This window comes from Girardinichthys multiradiatus, chromosome 23, assembly GCF_021462225.1.
Source record: "Girardinichthys multiradiatus isolate DD_20200921_A chromosome 23, DD_fGirMul_XY1, whole genome shotgun sequence".
Lineage (NCBI taxonomy): Eukaryota > Metazoa > Chordata > Actinopteri > Cyprinodontiformes > Goodeidae > Girardinichthys > Girardinichthys multiradiatus.
In genome coordinates this window covers 36,222,925-36,241,486 of record NC_061815.1, presented here as the reverse complement: position 1 = coordinate 36,241,486, position 18,562 = coordinate 36,222,925, and the positions used below count along the sequence as shown (strand labels likewise).

Sequence of the window (18,562 nt, the reverse complement as noted above, 5' to 3'; positions counted from 1 at the left end):
GGATGAGGATCAGCTCCTCCAAGTCCGAGGCCATGGTACTCGACCGGAAAAGGGTGGCTTGTCCTCTTCAGGTTGGAGGGGAGTTCCTGCCTCAAGTGGAGGAGTTTAAGTATCTCGGGGTCTTGTTCACGAGTGAGGGAAGAATGGAGCGGGATTGTCAACTCCCACTTCCGGGAGAGCTTCGACCAGATCCCGGGGGATGTTGGAGACATAGACTCAGAGTGGACCATGTTCTCTGCATCTATTGTCGATGCTGCTGCCCATAGCTGCGGCCGTAAGGTCTGCGGTGCCTGTCGTGGCGGCAATCCCAGAACCCGGTGGTGGACACCAGCAGTAAGGGATGCTGTTAAGCTGAAGAAGGAGTCCTATCGGCTGTGGTTGGCTTGTGGGACTCCTGAGGCGGCTGACGGGTACCGTGAGGCCAAGCGTGCTGCGGCCCGGGCTGTGGCAGAGGCAAAAACTCGGGCCTGGGAAGAGTTCGGTGAGGCCATGGAGAAGGACTACCGGTTGGCCTCGAAGCGATTCTGGCAAACCGTCCGACGCCTCAGGAGGGGGAAGCAGTGCTCTGCCAACACTGTTTATAGTGGGGGCGGGAGACTGCTGACCTCGACTGAGGACATTATCGGGCGGTGGAAGGAGTACTTCGAGGATCTCCTCAATCCTGCCATCACGCATTCCGTGGTGGAAACAGAGGCTGGGGACTCGGGGTTGGACTCTTTCATCACCCAGGCTGAAGTCACCGAGGTGATTAAAAAGCTCCGCGGTGGCAAGGCTTCGGGGGTGGATGAGATCCGCCCTGAGTACCTCAAGTCTCTGGATGTTGTAGGGCTGTCATGGTTGACACGCCTCTTCAACATTGCGTGGCGGTCGGGGACAGTGCCTCTGGACTGGCAGACTGGGGTGGTGGTCCCCCTTTATAAGAAGGGGGACCGGAGGGTGTGTTCCAACTACAGGGGGATCACACTCCTCAGCCTCCCTGGTAAGGCCTACGCCAGGGTATTGGAGAGGAGAGTCCGACCGATAGTCGAACTTCGACTTCAGGAGGAACAGTGTGGTTTTCGTCCCAGCCGTGGAACACTGGACCAGCTCTATACCCTCTACAGGGTGCTCGAGGGTTCATGGGAGTTTGCCCAACCGGTTCACATGTGTTTTGTGGACCTGGAGAAGGCATTCGACTGTGTCCCTCGTGATGCCCTGTGGGGGGTGCTCCAGGAGTATGGAATCGGGGGCCCTTTATTAGGGGCCATCCGGTCCCTGTACGAGCGGAGCAGGAGTTTGGTCCGCATTGCCGGCACTAAGTCGGACCTGTTCCCAGTGCATGTTGGACTCCGGCAGGGCTGCCCTTTGTCGCCGGTCCTGTTCATAACTTTTATGGACAGGATTTCTAGACGCAGCCAAGGGCCGGAGGGGGTCTGGTTTGGGGACCAGTGGATTTCGTCTCTTCTTTTTGCGGATGACGTGGTCCTGCTGGTCCCCTCTAGCCAAGACCTACAGCATGCGCTGTGGCGGTTCGCAGCCGAGTGTGAAGCGGCTGGGATGAGGATCAGCTCCTCCAAGTCCGAGGCCATGGTACTCGACCGGAAAAGGGTGGCTTGTCCTCTTCAGGTTGGAGGGGAGTTCCTGCCTCAAGTGGAGGAGTTTAAGTATCTCGGGGTCTTGTTCACGAGTGAGGGAAGAATGGAGCGGGAGATCGACAGACGGATCGGTGCAGCTGCCACAGTAATGGGGGCGCTGTGCCGGTCCATTGTGGTGAAGAGAGAGCTGAGCCGAAAAGCAAAGCTCTCAATTTACTGGTCGGTCTACGTTCCTACCCTCACCTATGGCCATGAACTTTGGGTCATGACCGAAAGAACGAGATCACGGATACAAGCGGCTGAAATGAGCTTCCTCCGTAGGGTGGCCGGGCACTCCCTTAGAGATAGGGTGAGGAGCTCGGCCATCCGGGAGGGGCTCGGAGTAGAGCCGCTGCTCCTCCACATCGAGAGGAGCCAGTTGAGGTGGCTCGGGCATCTATACCGGATGCCTCCTGGACGCCTTCCTCGGGAGGTGTTCCAGGCACGTCCCACCGGGAGGAGGCCCAGGGGACGGCCCAGGACACGCTGGAGGGACTATGTCTCTCGGCTGGCCTGGGAACGCCTTGGGCTCCCCCTGGAGGAACTGGAGGAGGTGTCTGGAGAGAGGGACGTCTGGGCGTCTCTGCTGAGTCTGCTGCCCCCGCGACCCGGTCCTGGATAAGCGGAAGACGACGAACGAACGAACGAACGAACGAAATTAACTTTTCAATTATATTCTTATTTATTGAGATGTAACCCTTAAAGGCACCTCATCTATCTTAAGAATGTTTTATCTGTGTTCATGTAACTTTTAAAACCGCTGATAAAACGAAGGAGAAATTTTGATTAACTGAAAGCTGGTATTTCTGGATGGAGTCTGTGGGGACAAAAGCAGATGACAACAACATAAAAAGGTATCTTCTAAAAATCTTCAAACACACTGCTGAAATTAAACGAGCAGTCAGCTGTGTAATAGGCAGCATGCAGAAGAGAAAAGGTGCACATATTACTAAGCAGTGGCTGACACACCTTATACCTGGAAATAAGTTGCACTAAAAACAAACTAGGCAACCCGTTGCGACTTAAAGCGCTCAAAAGCTCACAGATTTTATGCATATTTACATCACAGAAAAAATGCTTAATTTCTTCTCTTTCTCTATGTTCCTTTAAATCCTCTTATAGCAGTAATGTTTTCAAAGCCCTGACATTGTGCCAGACAATAAAACAATAAAGAAATTTCTAGAGTATCAAAAAATGGCAACAATAGGTTTTAAAATGCAATACATGTGGCCCTTCAGCAGTACGTGGGGGCCCCAATATTGAAACATTTTTACAAGAAGAAAATAAATTGAATCCAATAATGTAAACTTCCTTTACTGTTTTTTTGGTAACACTGAAACATATTTGTACTATGAAAAAGCTCTGCCAATGGGTTTTGTACATTAATATATTGCTATCTAAGAAAGGGTAAATTCTTTTTTATTTGTAATCCATAATGTTCAACAATGCTAAAATGAATTGTGTGTTTAGTTTATAGCAAGTTTTCAAAATAAATCTCATTCGCTATTAATAATAAACTGAATTGTTAATTTGAATCTGAATCTTGGATTAATTATCCAAACTATTCAATAAAGAAACAAATATTGTGATCATCTTTTTGTCCAGATGGCCCAGTTCAGCCCTGACATTACTTTTGATAAATGTTAAACTTTCTGGAGAAATAAAAAAAGTTTTATTCTCTAGACTACTTGGTATGACTATGATATTACAATATGAGTTGGCAACCTGTAAACAAGTCCATGACTTAGGATTAATAACAATATTCAGCATTTTATTGACTGACTTCGATTGAAATGTATTGTAATCAGGATCCAACTGGACTGCTTTTAATTGGATCCGAGCCTGACAATATAACTGGACTGTACTGTAATGAATCATTGAACATTACTTAATCTGTTTGCCTTTAAAAGTCTTGATATCTCTTGATATATTGTAGCTGTTTTAAGAATAATTTTCTATAGCAGTCTTACCATTACTTTACCATTTAATTTCAAGTTTAATGAAAAAATGAATGCAGCAGAATGTAAAGAAAGGTCAAGCTTTCTTATATTTCAGTGTCATATACCTGATGTTTGAAACTTATCTCCAATGAGCAGTAACATACTTTTCTGTCCTCTGCCATGAAAGCAGCTCCACAAATCCTCTCCTGATGAGACAAAAAGGAAAAAAAAAATCATGTTCAATAATATGTGTGGGTGGGGAAAAACGAGCACTGAAGTACGTGTAGGAGCTTTAAAAGCTGTTTCGGCCTACCAGAGATCCAACCCCCAACCTTCTCTTTTAAAATACAAAAGGCTGGAGGCAGACATGAGTTCAAGATATTGTAATTACTAACAACCTTCACCAAACTGCTGCCGTGGAAACGGGTTGGGGCTAAAAAATGAGTGAGTCTAACGATTTGTTTATTGACCTTAGTAGTGACAGCAATACTGCTTAGTATACATGACTTTAGAAACTGAGATGCAGATGCACAAAGCTACTTGCAGGTGTTGAATGTTTACAAACCCGAGTTTGCTTGTGGTTCTAATTCTGAAGATTTTAAGGAAACTGTTTCACTCTGTAGTAACAATGTTTGCACACTTTTAAGGCATGACATATGGGATGTCACGCATGCATTAAGAGGAGTGCCTGCATGCAAATAACTTTTTCTCTATAACCAAAAACTGTTTGTGTTGAGCAGATTATGGAAAATGCATCTGGTAATTTAGGCATGTAAAAAGACAAAATGCTTCAGGATTTATAAAAAAAACAAAAAAAAAACTAATAAAAAAAACCGGTCAAGCAGTTGATCCTGTCTGCAGGAATTTCCGCCATTCTGGACCGTTATTGTTGAGAGTAACAATACGGGCCACAATAGGTTTGGATGCAGGAGGTCGTGAGCGAGTGCACAGCCGCCACCAAATTGGAAATAAAAGACCTTTTTGTTATTCACCAACTGAAAATTTAAAGAAGGTAATCAGTTGTTTTATTTTTTTATTCTGGCATAATACAGAATATATCTAATGTTTTTTAATCAGCAAATTTGTACTTATATCAGTGGTGTTTTTTTTTTTTTTTTTTTTTTTACGAATGACAGGATTTCCTTCAGTCCTCACCATGCATGACTTCCTGGGGACTGTTAAAATTTGAAGAGAAATAGAAACCCGCATTAGATTAAATTGAAATAACGGAGCAGCATATATTCAGTTTATCACAGATGGTGACATATGAACCAAAAAGTCAAAGTTTCAGTGATTTTGTGATTTTATAAACATTGGTTAAACATTGCTTTCTGCTGAGTGATTGTCATGAAACAGAGAAGAACAGAGTGTGAAATTGAACTGAAGTGAAATTGAGCTTCCTTAATGTGTGTGCTTTCAATTGCCATTCTTTAACTGGATTATCACAAAACATTGTTATTTTGCTCAGCCTACAAAATATAAATATGAAATATTAACAATCTGATGGGTAAAAAAATATTAAAAAATGCAATATTTCATAAATGTCGTGCTTATCTGTCTCGAAAATAATGGTAAGCCTGATGCAATATTTACAACGCACCTAAACTCCATAAGCATGCAATGATGTAAAAAAGACATGCTGTGAAAAATCTGTAAGAATCTTTTTATGTCCAGTTATTAAACAACTGTTGTTGATAAGTGTGTTAAAATATCAAAGTAGAAACTAAATGAGAAAAGGCAACAAAATAAAATAAATAAAGTCACAAAAAGAAATGAAAATCTGAGTAAACAGTCACAAGATCTGTGTGGTCAGGAGGATGAACTAGCTTTTAGGGACATGGATAGATAAAGAGGACCTTAGCATTTATGGATCAACGTCAATATCCAGTGAAGAGACCAAAGTACTGGGGAGATATGCGAACTATTTAAAGTTACAACTGGTTGCACATTCAGGGTCACTTCTAATTCTAAATACTTGGGATATATATACATTTTTATCCTCATTTTAAAGAAATGAAGCAACACTATTTTTAAGACAGACCTAGCAGCACTAGTCAACTCCTCCCATTTATGTTTTGACAAAAAAAAAATATTGCAGAAGAATAACGTAGAGATATTTAGGTGTTGCTGGGACCATAACTGACAGAAAAACGCAAAATAAGAAAAGAGAAAGAGCATTTCCGCATGAGAGTTTGATGAAGGAGAACAGAAAATAAAGCTCTTATCACATCTAACAGATGACACCTGCAGGTGTTTCTGAAGGCATAATGACCAGAAACTCCAAATTATTTTGCAGTGAGAGAAAGAACCTTGTTGTGATTCAAAACTCAAATAACAGCATGGATTTAGGTGCATGCTTTTAACCAGTCGTTAACCCTGAATGTTTTTATCCAGATCTGTACTGGCGGACATATGTAGGACCAAACCTGCCTGAATTGAGAATACATACAGAAATAAATAAATGAATCAATTAAATAATTATCGGGCCACAAATTAGCTAGACATATAGACTGCCATTACATGCAACAAAATAATAAAAACAAGAGATTTATTCAATAAGTGATCAACTGATCAGATATAAAAATATATGTTCATATTAATCTTTAACTAATGTAATTATTTATCTGTTTTAAATTATATTTTGTTTCATTTATATGTCTAGCTACTTTATGGCCAAGCAAGAATTTTAATAAGTTATTTATTTATTTCTGTATATATTCTTAATCATGGCAGAACTGGTCCTCCATACAGACATTCCTCTGTGCCCAGTTAAAAACTGGAGCTCTGACCCATTTAATTCCACACTGGGTATTAAAGTAGGACGTCATTTTGTCTACTGAGAATCATATGGAAATCTGGTCTGAATAAAATTAAATGTAAGATGAGACATCAGTTCATCTCAAGAATCCCAAACCCCTCATATCTGGCGAGAGGTTTTCTGAAGATGCAGCACAAGGCGGATTAAACTCAGCTGGAAAACATTTAAAGTTACTGAGCATGTCTGGACTCGAAGGGCACAAGAAACCCACAGGAAAGTGCCTGGTTTAAAAACACTGAAAGGTAATATTCTCCTTCTGTTAGGATGTGATAAAAAATATAAACCTAAATAAAACATCTACTACTAAATGTAGAATATCATAGAATTTGATCATGTATGGATTTGATGTAAGGAATCTGGGTTTTTCCAAACAAGCTTAGTGCCACTGTGACCGTTTCACCGATGTTCACTGTGAAAGAGGTGTCCTCATCTCCATCTGTAGGGTTCATCTCAACCAACAGCAGCATGGAAGAGCCCTGATCTCAGGGCAGCACTAGTTTAACAGAAGTTATTAAGACTTTAATATATTGACTAACATTCGAGGTCAAGGTGAAATATGTTCATACGAAACACTTCTAACAACTCTTGCTGCACAAAGTGCTTTACAAGCTAAAAATCAACTAAATTAAATACAAGCATCACAATAAAGAGGATTAAAACAAAACAAAAGACAAGAAAAACAGTTAAAACACCTGTTAAACAAACATATTTGGGTCAACATATGCTAAAAAACAGAAGAAAAAAAATAGTCTTCCACAGAAGGCACAGAAAAGGCTCTGTCACCCCAAGATTTAAGTTTAGACCTGGATAACATTAGTTCTTCCTGGAGTATGAGCAAAAAGCATCTCAGAAAGGTAAGAGGGAGCTTGACCATTAAAAACGAAAAGTCCAAATTTAAATTGGATCCTATAAATTACAGGAAGTCAGTGTAGAGAGGCCAACACTAGGGTAATATGCTCCTTTGGTGTCGTATCAGTCAGCAGACAAGCAGCAGCATTGTGGACCAACTGGAGAAGATGAATGGAGGACTGGACCAATCCAAAGTACAGATATATGCAGTAGTCCAATCTGCAAGTAATGAACAGATGAATAACATGTGGAAGGTATGGCTTTACCTTGGCTGTCTCAGATGAAAAAACCTGGACTGGACTACTGCACCCACCTCCCTACACAGTTTAAGAGAACCATCAAGGTAGACGTAGAAGTTTTACACGTTAGCCTTGTAATAAGAGGATAGAGGACCCAGAGCACTATCAATAACTTGACTAGGAGAGCTGCCAAAGATGACAATCTATGTTTTATTTTCGTTTATTTTTAGAACATTTAAGGACAACCACTGTCTAACGTCTTCAAGGCAACACATTAACAGCTGACGTGAGTCTTTCCCTGCTTTTAGGGGCGGACAGATCTGTAATTCATCTGCAAAGCAGTGGAACGAAACGTTATAACAAGAAAAATTTGACCCCAGAAGAAACATATAGAGTAGAAACAAGGCTGGACTCAAAGCCTAAGAACTTAATCTATGAAGCAGGACAACAACTGTTAGTATAGTATATAGTTAGAATGATAGTCAGAATGATGAAAACTATGACATATAGGATTTTTGTCAAAAAATAATGGAGAGGAGCTAGTGTCAGCATGCAGTTTCTGTCCCAGGTCAGATAGTGCTTTGAAAGTTAATGAAAAACCTTCACATGTTTCAAGTGAAGTTTTTTTTTTACAATATTAAACTAGATTTCTAAAGCTAAATCAACCCCAAGTTGGAGCAAGGGGGGTCGACCAAGAACGCCAGGAGGATTAAATATTAGCTGCTGCCAAAAACAAAACAAAAAAACATAAAAGAGCATTCCAACTCTCAGAACACAATCACCCTGTTGCAGACCATGTAATATTGATGAAATATGGTGTGAATTTGCTGATCCGGACTCTCTACGTTCATATGAAACACGTGTGCTACTTTATTTCCAAAACATGTATAACTGACAAGGCTTTACATTAAATTATCACATTTATACTGAATTCCTTTGGGGCCGGGTGGTTCTATTAAACTGTTTAGAATAGAATAGAAATGTCCTTTATTGTCCCTCAGTGGAGAAATTCAGGTGTATCATCAGCAAAGTGAAAGGCAAATGAACCATGCAAATACACGAAAGGATAAAAAAAATATAAAAACAAAGAAATAAGAACAAGAGACTGTTCAATGAGGGGAAAATTTCTAACATAAGAAAATAATGGTGTATAGTTATTAAAAATAGCATACTCGGCTTAAAAAGAAATGTGCAACGAAGTTGGGTGATTTAAAAAGATGGACAAAATGAGCATGTATAATTGTGCATAAAAAACAGACTATTTACAAGAAATGGAAAAAACTGCAAACACTTTAAGTTCAAACATAGAAACAATACGATTAGATACTTTTTTCAGATCAAAGTGTGTGTTTACATTGTTAACAGATATCATGAGGTCCTAGCATGTTTACAGTTTTTATAGGCTGAGACAAATAATTTAGCTGCTAGTTTAGTTGACCCTACATGTTTAGTGCCTAAAACTGTCACCAGGATGATAAATGAGGACCACTAAGACTGACCCTGGAGACAAAACAGGTAACATCAAAACAAGCAGATAATCAAGTTTAGATTTTCCGATTTTATAACCACATCCCATGTTATACTGTCTAGTTAGTCTATGTCATCAGATAGTTGAGGGTGGGGTTAAAACATACTTGAACTAAATTAAATTGCAATATTGTTGCAAAATTCTGTGGTTAACCCACATTTTCCTCAGTCATTTCTTTCCTTTCTGTCATCTTGATGACGCAACCAGTCTCCTTGAGCTTCAGCATCTAGGTAAATGAGATCTATATCAAGCGTAGACATGAAAGACAGTCTCTCCAACCAGCCAAATAGATTCTTTTTAAGCAGACTATGAATGTTAGCCTCTTGAAATTCTATAACCTACTATGCAAGCTGTTCTTAGTAATTGCGATTCTGCACATATTGAAATTGCAGTCATGAGCAATATATAGTCCAGCTCTAGTTGAAATGAATTTGTGATATATTAAAGCTGCAAAAGAAAGCTGTCTAAATGTTGTATAAACTACCATATTCTGAATGAATGCCAAGAACATGCAAACAGATGTTGCCAAAAGCTGCAAACTTGAACTTTCCTTTGAGCTACTGTCTTAAACCTGTCAAAAATGTTTCTATGCATGTGAACTAAAGACATGACTACATATGGATAGCAGAGGGAAGATATGACGTAATGGACTAGCTTAGGTTTTTATAGTCCTCGTACACAAGCTGCATCATTTCATATGAATGCAAAACCCACTGCCCAAGGGCAACAGCAGCTAAAATAAAAAAAAGCTCAAGCAAAGCAGCTTACGGAGAAAAACGTTAGATACAAGGAGAAGGCAGGGTCATGGCAGACAAACAAATCATCATACAACTGTAATGAACCATATGAAACTAAATTATTCAGCTTTGTGTAGCACAGATCTTGTGTGCCATGGAGATAATATCTGCAGGTCTGTAGCCATAGATAAGCTTCCCACATGTGCAAAAGAAAATGCACTGCATGTGGCAGTTTCTATTCACCCTGTAACCCAAAGAAGATCAAATTTTAGACAATATTTAATACATAACAAGAAATATCTAAAATTTTCAACCCAGCCTTTGAGTGAAGAGGCTAAAAAAGTTAGAAGCATATTCGACCAAAGCACATTTCGCTCAAAAATAATCCAAATAAACAGCATATACACAATTTTGACACTTGATCAGAAACTTAAGCTTCTAGACTCATTTCCATGGACCAGGGAGCCAAAGCCGACCACAAATGTCATCTTCATTTCCAAAGCACCTTTAAAGCCAAGAGGTAAAAAATCGCCTCGGTCAATGAAGTATGTACAAGCATGCAAACCGAGACCTGTTCAGAATAACCTGTGGCCTGTTAGCATAAGGATATAGCAGGAATAATTATTTCTTCTGCTGTAAAATAAAACGTCTGGGAGAACATTACGTGCTCAGGTTCTGGACATCTTTTTTATACCATACACTTACATAACCAATTGTAATAGTTTTTTTCTGTGCTATTGTCAGTATTAAATCCTCTAATGTCTCACTGAAACGAGGACAATATGATGTTTTTGTTAATCCATGAATATTTGAGTAAGGAGAAAAAAAGTCGCAGGCAGCCTACCAAAGCAGAATACAATGAATTCACTGAGGCAAAATAAGAGATGTTCTCTAAAAAACAATATTGTCAAGGTTGCTTAGTAATTAGAGCCAAATGTTGACTATGATACAAACAGAAAGACTATGTACAGGCATCACATAACTACCTACAGACTATGTGGGGATAAAAATTCTATTTTTATTCAGTTTACATCCTCAAAGCTTGGTGCATTAACACACATGTATACAGTGCCTTGCGGAAGTATTCGGCCCCCTTGAACTTTTCAACCTTTTGCCACAGTTCAGGCTTCAAACATAAAGATATAAAATTAATTTTTTTTGTAAAGAATCAACAAGTGGGACACAATCGTGAAGTGGAATGACATTTATTGGATGTGTCAAACTTGTTTAACAAATAAAAAACTGAAAAGTGGGGCGTGCAATATTATTCAGCCCCCTTGCGTTAATACTTTGTAGCGGGGTTTGCTGCTTTGGATCATTGTCTTGTTGGAAGATAAATCTCCGTCCCAGTCTCAGGTCTCTTGCAGACTCCAACAGGTTTTCTTCCAGAATGGTCCTGTATTTGGCCCCATCCATCTTCCCATCAATTTTGACCATCTTCTCTGTCCCTGTTGACGAAAAGCAGGCCCAAACCATGATGCTGCCACTACCATGTTTGACAGTGGGGATGGTGTGTTCAGGGTGATGAGCTGTGTTGCTTTTATGCCAAACATATCGTTTTGCATTGTGGCCAAACAGTGTGATTTTGGTTTCATCTGACCAGAGCACCTTCTTCCACATGTTTGGTGTGTCTCCCAGGTGGCTTGTGGCAAACTTTAAACGAGACTTTTTATGGATATCTTTGAGAAATGGTTTTCTTCTTGCCACTCTTCCATAAAGGCCAGATTTGTGCAGTGTACGACTGATTGTTGTCCTATGGACAGACTCTCCCACCTCGGCTGTAGATCTCTGCAGTTCATCCAGAGTGATCATGGGCCTCTTGGCTGCATCTCTGATCAGTCTTCTCCTTGTTCAAGATGAAAGTTTAGAGGGACTTGGCCGGGTCTTGGTAGGTTTGCAGTGGTCTGATACTCTTCCATTTCAATATGTTTGCTTGCACAGTGCTCCTTGTGATGTTTAAAGCTTGGGAAATCTTTTTGTATCCAAATCCGGCTTTAAACTTCTCCACAACAGTATCTCGGACCTGCCTGGTGTGTTCCTTGGTCTTCATGCTCTCTGCGCTTTGAACAGAACCCTGAGACTATCACAGAGCAGGTGCATTTATACGGAGACTTGATTACACACAGGTGGATTATTTTTATCATCATCAGTCATTTGGGACAACATTGGATCATTCAGAGATCCTCACTGAACTTCTGGAGTGAGTTTGCTGCCCTGAAAGTAAAAAGGGCCAAATAATATTGCACGCCCCACTTTTAAGTTTTCTATTTGTTAAAAAGGTTTGACACATCCAATAAATTTCATTCCACTTCGCGATTGTGTCCCACTTGTTGATTCTTCACAGAAAATTAGAATTTTATATCTTTATTTTTGAAGCCTGAAATGTGGCAAAAGGTTGAAAAGTTCAAGGGTGCTGAGTACTTTTGCAACGCACTGTATTCTAATGTGTTAAATGTAGAGGTAAGATAAGGTTTTGACTGGAACTGAACATTTGTGTCTGGAGTGCTTTGAAACTATTTGAGACTCAAAAATCTACTTTTTTTATGGTCAGTGAACATACATAAGTACATAATAAACATTTATTTTTTTTATTTTACTGTCCAGGCATATTTTAACCAGTTTTACATTATACATGTAATATAAAACCAGGAGACAGGGGCTTAGATTCTCACAGAACCACAGTATTAAAAGAAAGATTTTAAACAAACAGAATCTCAATTATTTTAATTACCAAACCAATAACGCACCAATTATTCTTACTGTTGCAAAAACATCCTCCCTTACTGATAACATTAGAATAATATTTTGATTTAAACTTAAACAAACATTTTGAACAAATACTGGCTAAATTTGGTATCAGCTTTTAGGTAAAAGTGTAAGTTTGTAGCTGTTTAATTAGTCAGGCTATCTCCTCCGGTAGCCAGACTGCATTCAGCTGCCTAACAGCTGAATGCAAACTTTACTAAGACGTAAAACAGTGTTAACTTAAGAAAAGTGATCGGTGGCAGCCCATTTAGGCCCTGTTCAATATCCATTGAAAACAGAATATTGTTTCCGTTTCTGTTAACACGTCTATATGACAACGTTTTAATTAGAATCTTCTTCAGAATCTTTTCAGAGAAAACGTGCACCGTTGTGTAGAAGAACAGTAGAAACACAACTAAACTTCCCCTTTTTCACTAGAAAACATTGTGGCCTTAGTTCCACCCTATGACTGTCAAGTGTTTTTCCAAACAGCTACATTTGCATTTCGTCTACGCAAAAAAAAAAGCGTGACAGCCTTCTTTCAACCAGCTGACTGGTGGTTCGAAGCAACGGATCAGGGAAGGGCAGCACTGAGTAACTTTGAACTGACCCCCCCCAATGAACTGGGTAAAGGAGCTAATCAGGAGAATCTTAAACAGCAGAGGACCAGGGAACCTAAACAATTCAGAGGGAGAATGCCTAATTAACCTGATGAGCATGGAGAGCAGGGAGGTGACCAGAACACAAGAAAACATTGAGTAGACTTAAGAACATAAACAAGAGGAAACCAGATCTATCAGAATATAACTAAACATATATAACACCGAACACAGAAAGCAACAAAACTAACCAGAAGGAATCTAAATAACCAGAAATGAACAGAAAAACACCTGGCTGAGCCGAGAAGGTAAACAAACACAAACCTAACAGACAGATCCTGACACTATCAGCATTTAAACCAAACATGTTTGGCACTTACAAAAAAGCCCTTGGTGGTTCTTCACTCTTCTTTAAATAAAAATACATTGCACAGCCATCATAATACCGATGGAATATGATTTACACTAACCTTATGTAATCTCAGCTGACACACCTAAAGCCGTCACAGCAGATTCAGTCATTAAAGGACTGTAGCAAGGAGGAGGATTTTTCTAGCAAGTCTTACAAGAATTCAGCTATTTCTCAAGATAAACACATATGTACAGTTAGATGAGCTGTGCTTTTCTCCCCTATCCCCTACTTTTCAAATTTCCAATTAGAACAACTGTATTTCACTTCATTCACTAGAGCTCTTTCAACTTACTTGTGAAAGTCACTCGCTATAATGACCTCGTGCATGATTCTGTTTTTGACTGGACTAAACAAAAAGGTTCAGTTGAGAAGTAAAAAAAATAAAATAACATTGGAAGAATTGCTCAAATTAGAAATTGCTGTTTTCTTGCTAATTTTATGATCTTCAATAGTGTCACAAACACTTTTTAGACATTATTATAGAAGGAAGAATCAATACACTGACAATTCAACTGATCCAAGGTCATAAAATGATGGCTCCAAGCCAAAACTCTTAACTACACCCCTTTCCACTCACACTCTCTTCAAAGCCCGCCTCTGACTAGCAAAGAAACCATTAACAGTAATGAGAATCAATGGGGGTGTTAAAAGTATTGGCAGCCCAGCACAGGAGCAACTCTCTGTGCCATCTTTATTAGTCAGAGAAAAAGCGAATGCTGCTCTCAGTTCTTCCAGCTCTAAAAGGCAGCGCATTGATCAGAAGGTCAGGCCAAGCGGTGTCCAAACCCTTAATAGTCTGTGTAATTCCTCATTCGCTCTTCAACAGCTGTCAGTCATCTTCCAGGTAAAACAAGGTCAGGATCACACATTTCATGAAGGCGTCGAGGTTAGAGCTCAGATGAAATAAAGCCCAGGTAATAAAAAGAGGAAATTAAAAGTCAATCTCACTGAATTGAGCAAAAAAGCACAACATACTCCTGGTTTCTCAGCAAATGAAGCGCACCCTATAATCCTGGTCTATTTCCCTTCTATTTCTATGCTAAGTTCAAGAGTGGTGTCCTCTTAACACTTTGCACACTATTTTATGTTGTATGGCACCGATATGGAAATTTGGGTCAATACTGATATCCGATATTATTCTTCCTGTGACGGACGATAACCAATATTTACTGATATTATATATATTTTAAATATTTCCCTACCCTTTCGACACACAAATATCACATGGCCCACCTCCTCCCCTCCACCTCACGAAACACATATACACACGGCAGCAGAATGGAAATAAACATTGGTTGTTAATATTGGCCAAGTTTTACTAATCAGATCGATATTTATGTTACAAAAAGGACACACATCAGCCGATACCAATGTTAGTGTCAATGTAACATGCATCCCTAATTTTAGGGGGTTAGGGTTAAGTCATGTTGTTTTATGTAAAATACAGTAAAACCAACATATACAGCACAAAATCAATGTATCTTCTCTTAAGAAATCTGGGACCTCTTCAGTAAGGTAAATACAGATGATCTGTCATGTTTTATTAGGGCTTAATGTTAAAGAACTGCATGCACTTTTATATGGTGCTTCACAAAAATATTAATAACCCTTAAACTTTTCACTGACCAAATCAAAGTAGCACATTACTGTGATTTTTTTATGAAAAAGATTCACAGTTTAACACATTTGAGTAGTTAATTTTTCCATTGTGAGATCAATAAATTCTATCTTATCTCGTTCCCAAAATGAACCGCAACACGCCTGTGCAGATTTTCAGTCACCCGAATCATGGCGACTATAACAGGCCTTTAATCGGAGGCAACCAGACATTCTTTCGATTTTTTCCTTGAAGAACATTCAACGCCTATCCAGAAGTCTTTGTCAAGAGAGAAACCGAGGGGAAGGGTTGCGGCTGCAGCTTGTTGTAGTTAAAACTCCAAAGACCATCTGAAGACCAGTGTCATGAAAACCAAGGAACACAACAGGTTGCTCAGGATTAAAGTTGTAGAGAAGTTTTAAACAGGGTTGCAATATAAAACAATATCCCGAGCTTTGAACATTTCATCGAGCACTGTTCAGTCCATCATTTGCAGAGGTCCACAGCTTTGGACAACCACATAAACTCCACAAATCTAGCCTGTTTGTAGGAGAAACAGCAAACATCTGGAAGAAGGTACTCTGTTTAGATGAGATGAAAATAAAAACTAGATCTGTAATACAATGAATGCACATGATGAGAGCAGCATTGTGCTGTGGGGGATGCTTTTTTTCAGTAGGGACAGGTATTGTGGTCAGAGTTGATGGGAAGGTGGATGGAGCTAAATGCAGGGGAATCAGGGAGAAAAATCAGCTAGAGGGAGCAAAGGCCAACAGAGCTGGGGTGGAAATCCACCTTCCAGCAGGACAATGACCCTGAGGATACACCCAAAGCTGCTAAAGAACGGTTTAGGTCTAAAGTATATTCATGTGTTAGAATCACTCAGCCAAAGCCCAGAAACCAATTGAGAATCTGTAGCAACAATTGATAATTGCTGTTTACAGATGCTGTCCATCTAATCAGAATGAGCTCACGCTGTTATGCTATTTAAGAAGAAGAAAACATACTGTCTCTAAATTATATATAAATACAAGTATTGGCTCAGGGGACTGAATACAAATCCAAGTGATTGCATAAATAAAACCTGAAAACCAGGAATATTTTCCCTCCACCTCAGGATTATGTGCTGCTTTCTGTTGGTCGCATACAATCCCCCCAAACACATTGAAATTTTTGGTTTCGACATGACGAAAATGAGAAAAGGGAAAGCACTGTAAATGCACCAAAGACATGCCTGGAAGTTTTTCAAAGCTGATAAGTACAATAGCCCAGTATTAAATGCAATCAATGATTAAAACCTTCCTACTAAACAGTAAATGTTTTCCAACACAACTGTAACAATTCAAAAAAAATTGAAAACTACTTGGAAAAAAAAAAAAAAAGCACAAGCAGAACTTGAAAGAGATAATGGCTGCATCTCTGTTATAATACATAGATTTGATTTCAAAACTTGCTCTTAAGAGCAGAAACCAGTAAGCTCCTTTTGCTCGTAACGCTTGGCTTTGTCAGACAAAGCTCTGTCAAAATTGTATCCTGGCTTTATAGCCGAAGTCGTTTCAGATTGTTTTTGCCGCTAAGAAGCAATTTTTCATCAAAAAACTGCAGCGGCAGCCGAGAGTCTGTCTACGAAATCTAAGAGGATAACATGGCATTTCTGTTGAACTAGTGATTTAAACTTTTATTGTTTGGGGATGAACTGGCTGACAGCCAACCATGGATTTACCTCTGGGAGGAAAAGAGACAGATAAACAAGCTGGAAAACAAAGATAAAAATAATGCATCTAAACCAAAGAAAAATTTAAATATAATGCATTATCCAAAAATGAAGTAAGAACCTTTTTGCTATAATAGGCCTTCATGATTCATCACCTAATTAACCTGATTAAAACCTGCCATCAACACCCTTTAATTAAGGGAGGCTTTTATCTTTAAAAAAAATATGGCATTTGTGAACATAACTGCCCTGTCTATAGCGCTTTAGGAACCGAAGATGATCACTTAATTTGTACAAAACAAGGGTACACTTCGTGCTGTTGATCAGCTCATGCATTTGAAAAGGTCAAGCATGTCTGAGGTCTGTTGCGTGTGATCAACACAACACCATTTCCTGTGCCGAATTAACTTCAGACACATCCAGCACCTCTCCACCTGTCAATGTCACTGTAGTCTCTAGAATTACCCAGGTATGAAATTAATTTACTTCACACCTTTTGTAGACTTCACACAGAATCAGTGTCCATGGAGATCTATTGAAGAGATTTAGCCTAAAGCTGCAATCTAACTAGCCTAAATGACTGACCAAAGGGAGAAGATGAATTACATTGAAAAGAGAATCTAAGACCAATTTCAACAGTAATTCAAACTGCCTGAGGCCAAAAATGGTGTACTTCAGGTCAGTGTTTAAAACTGAAGGGAACCATTTATGAAGCCGGAGCTATGCCCTTAAAGTGAAAATATAGTAATGCATTTACATTTATTTACTGTGCGAGCGCACTGCAATGACATTTTTAATTTTAATACCTCGTCTAAATCTGTGGCAGATGAAGTTAGTTTATTGCTTTTTGTTTTCCAAGCTTTTTGTTCTCCAAGCCTCCTGAGAAGAAAAGTGCATATGCTTCGAAACCTCCATCTAAGCCAGCTTTTATCGCTGCTCACTGCAGGGCTGGTGAACTAATGCAGTATATTTACTTTTAGGATGGATCTAATTTGATTAACGAGGAACAGTAGATATACTAAGATGATTACAAGAAAGTAGTAGAAATAATTTTACAATGCCAACAAAATATTTGTAATTTGCGCAACGCCTATCGTTTGTGTTTCAGTTAAACAAGTAGGGGAGAAACCACTTTTGTTTCTCAAAAAATATTGGGTAATGACAACTGATCTATGTTGGCTGGAAAAATCTATATGGAGTATAAAAAGTATTTGCTCCCTCACAGATTCCTTCTGCTTTGGATTTCTGCCCAATTGCATGCTTCAGATCAAACACAATTTCATATCAAACCTTAGTAAATATAAGATACAGTTTTGAACTGATGATTTCATTTATTGAGCGAAAAAGCTAACAAACCAGCCAGATCCAATGTGGTAAAAAAAAGGTTTTTCTGTTAATGTTTGACATCAAGAGAAGACTAGTTTGTGTAGAACAGCAGTACTTAACATTTTCTTTAAACTGCCTGAATAAATCCAAGCCTGTATACCTCATTTATATTCTTAAAGAAAATTCAGTCATCCTAATGATGCACAATGACACAGTATATGTGGGTTCTGAGAACAGAATGAATGTTTACCACACACACCAGTAATCAAGTGATAAAATATTGACCATATGGCGAAATGTGGGCGTCCTGTTATGTTAATGCATTTTAATGAACTGCATTAAGATGCAGAAGGAAACTGTTTCCACATATATGAAACATGGACACCATACCTCATTTCACATATATACATTGGTCCTCTGCATACATAGGTGAATATCCATCAAT

At 39.2% G+C, this 18,562-nt stretch overlaps 1 protein-coding gene across 10 annotated transcripts in view; it reads right to left on the bottom strand.

Moving 5' to 3' along the window:
- enox2 (ecto-NOX disulfide-thiol exchanger 2) overlaps positions 1-18,562 on the bottom strand; it is a 251,385-nt gene that overhangs the window by 216,569 nt on the left and 16,254 nt on the right. For 6 of the 10 annotated variants that reach the window (XM_047354595.1, XM_047354597.1, XM_047354593.1 and 3 more), the window contains exon 2: positions 3,679-3,759. Coding sequence is in view for 3 of the 10 variants with exons in the window: in XM_047354589.1 (XP_047210545.1) it covers positions 3,679-3,715 (37 nt within the window). In the remaining 7 variants the exon portion in view is untranslated. The remainder of the gene's footprint in view (positions 1-3,678; positions 3,760-18,562) is intronic. The other 4 variants (XM_047354598.1, XM_047354600.1, XM_047354596.1 and 1 more) reach the window with 1 other exon arrangement.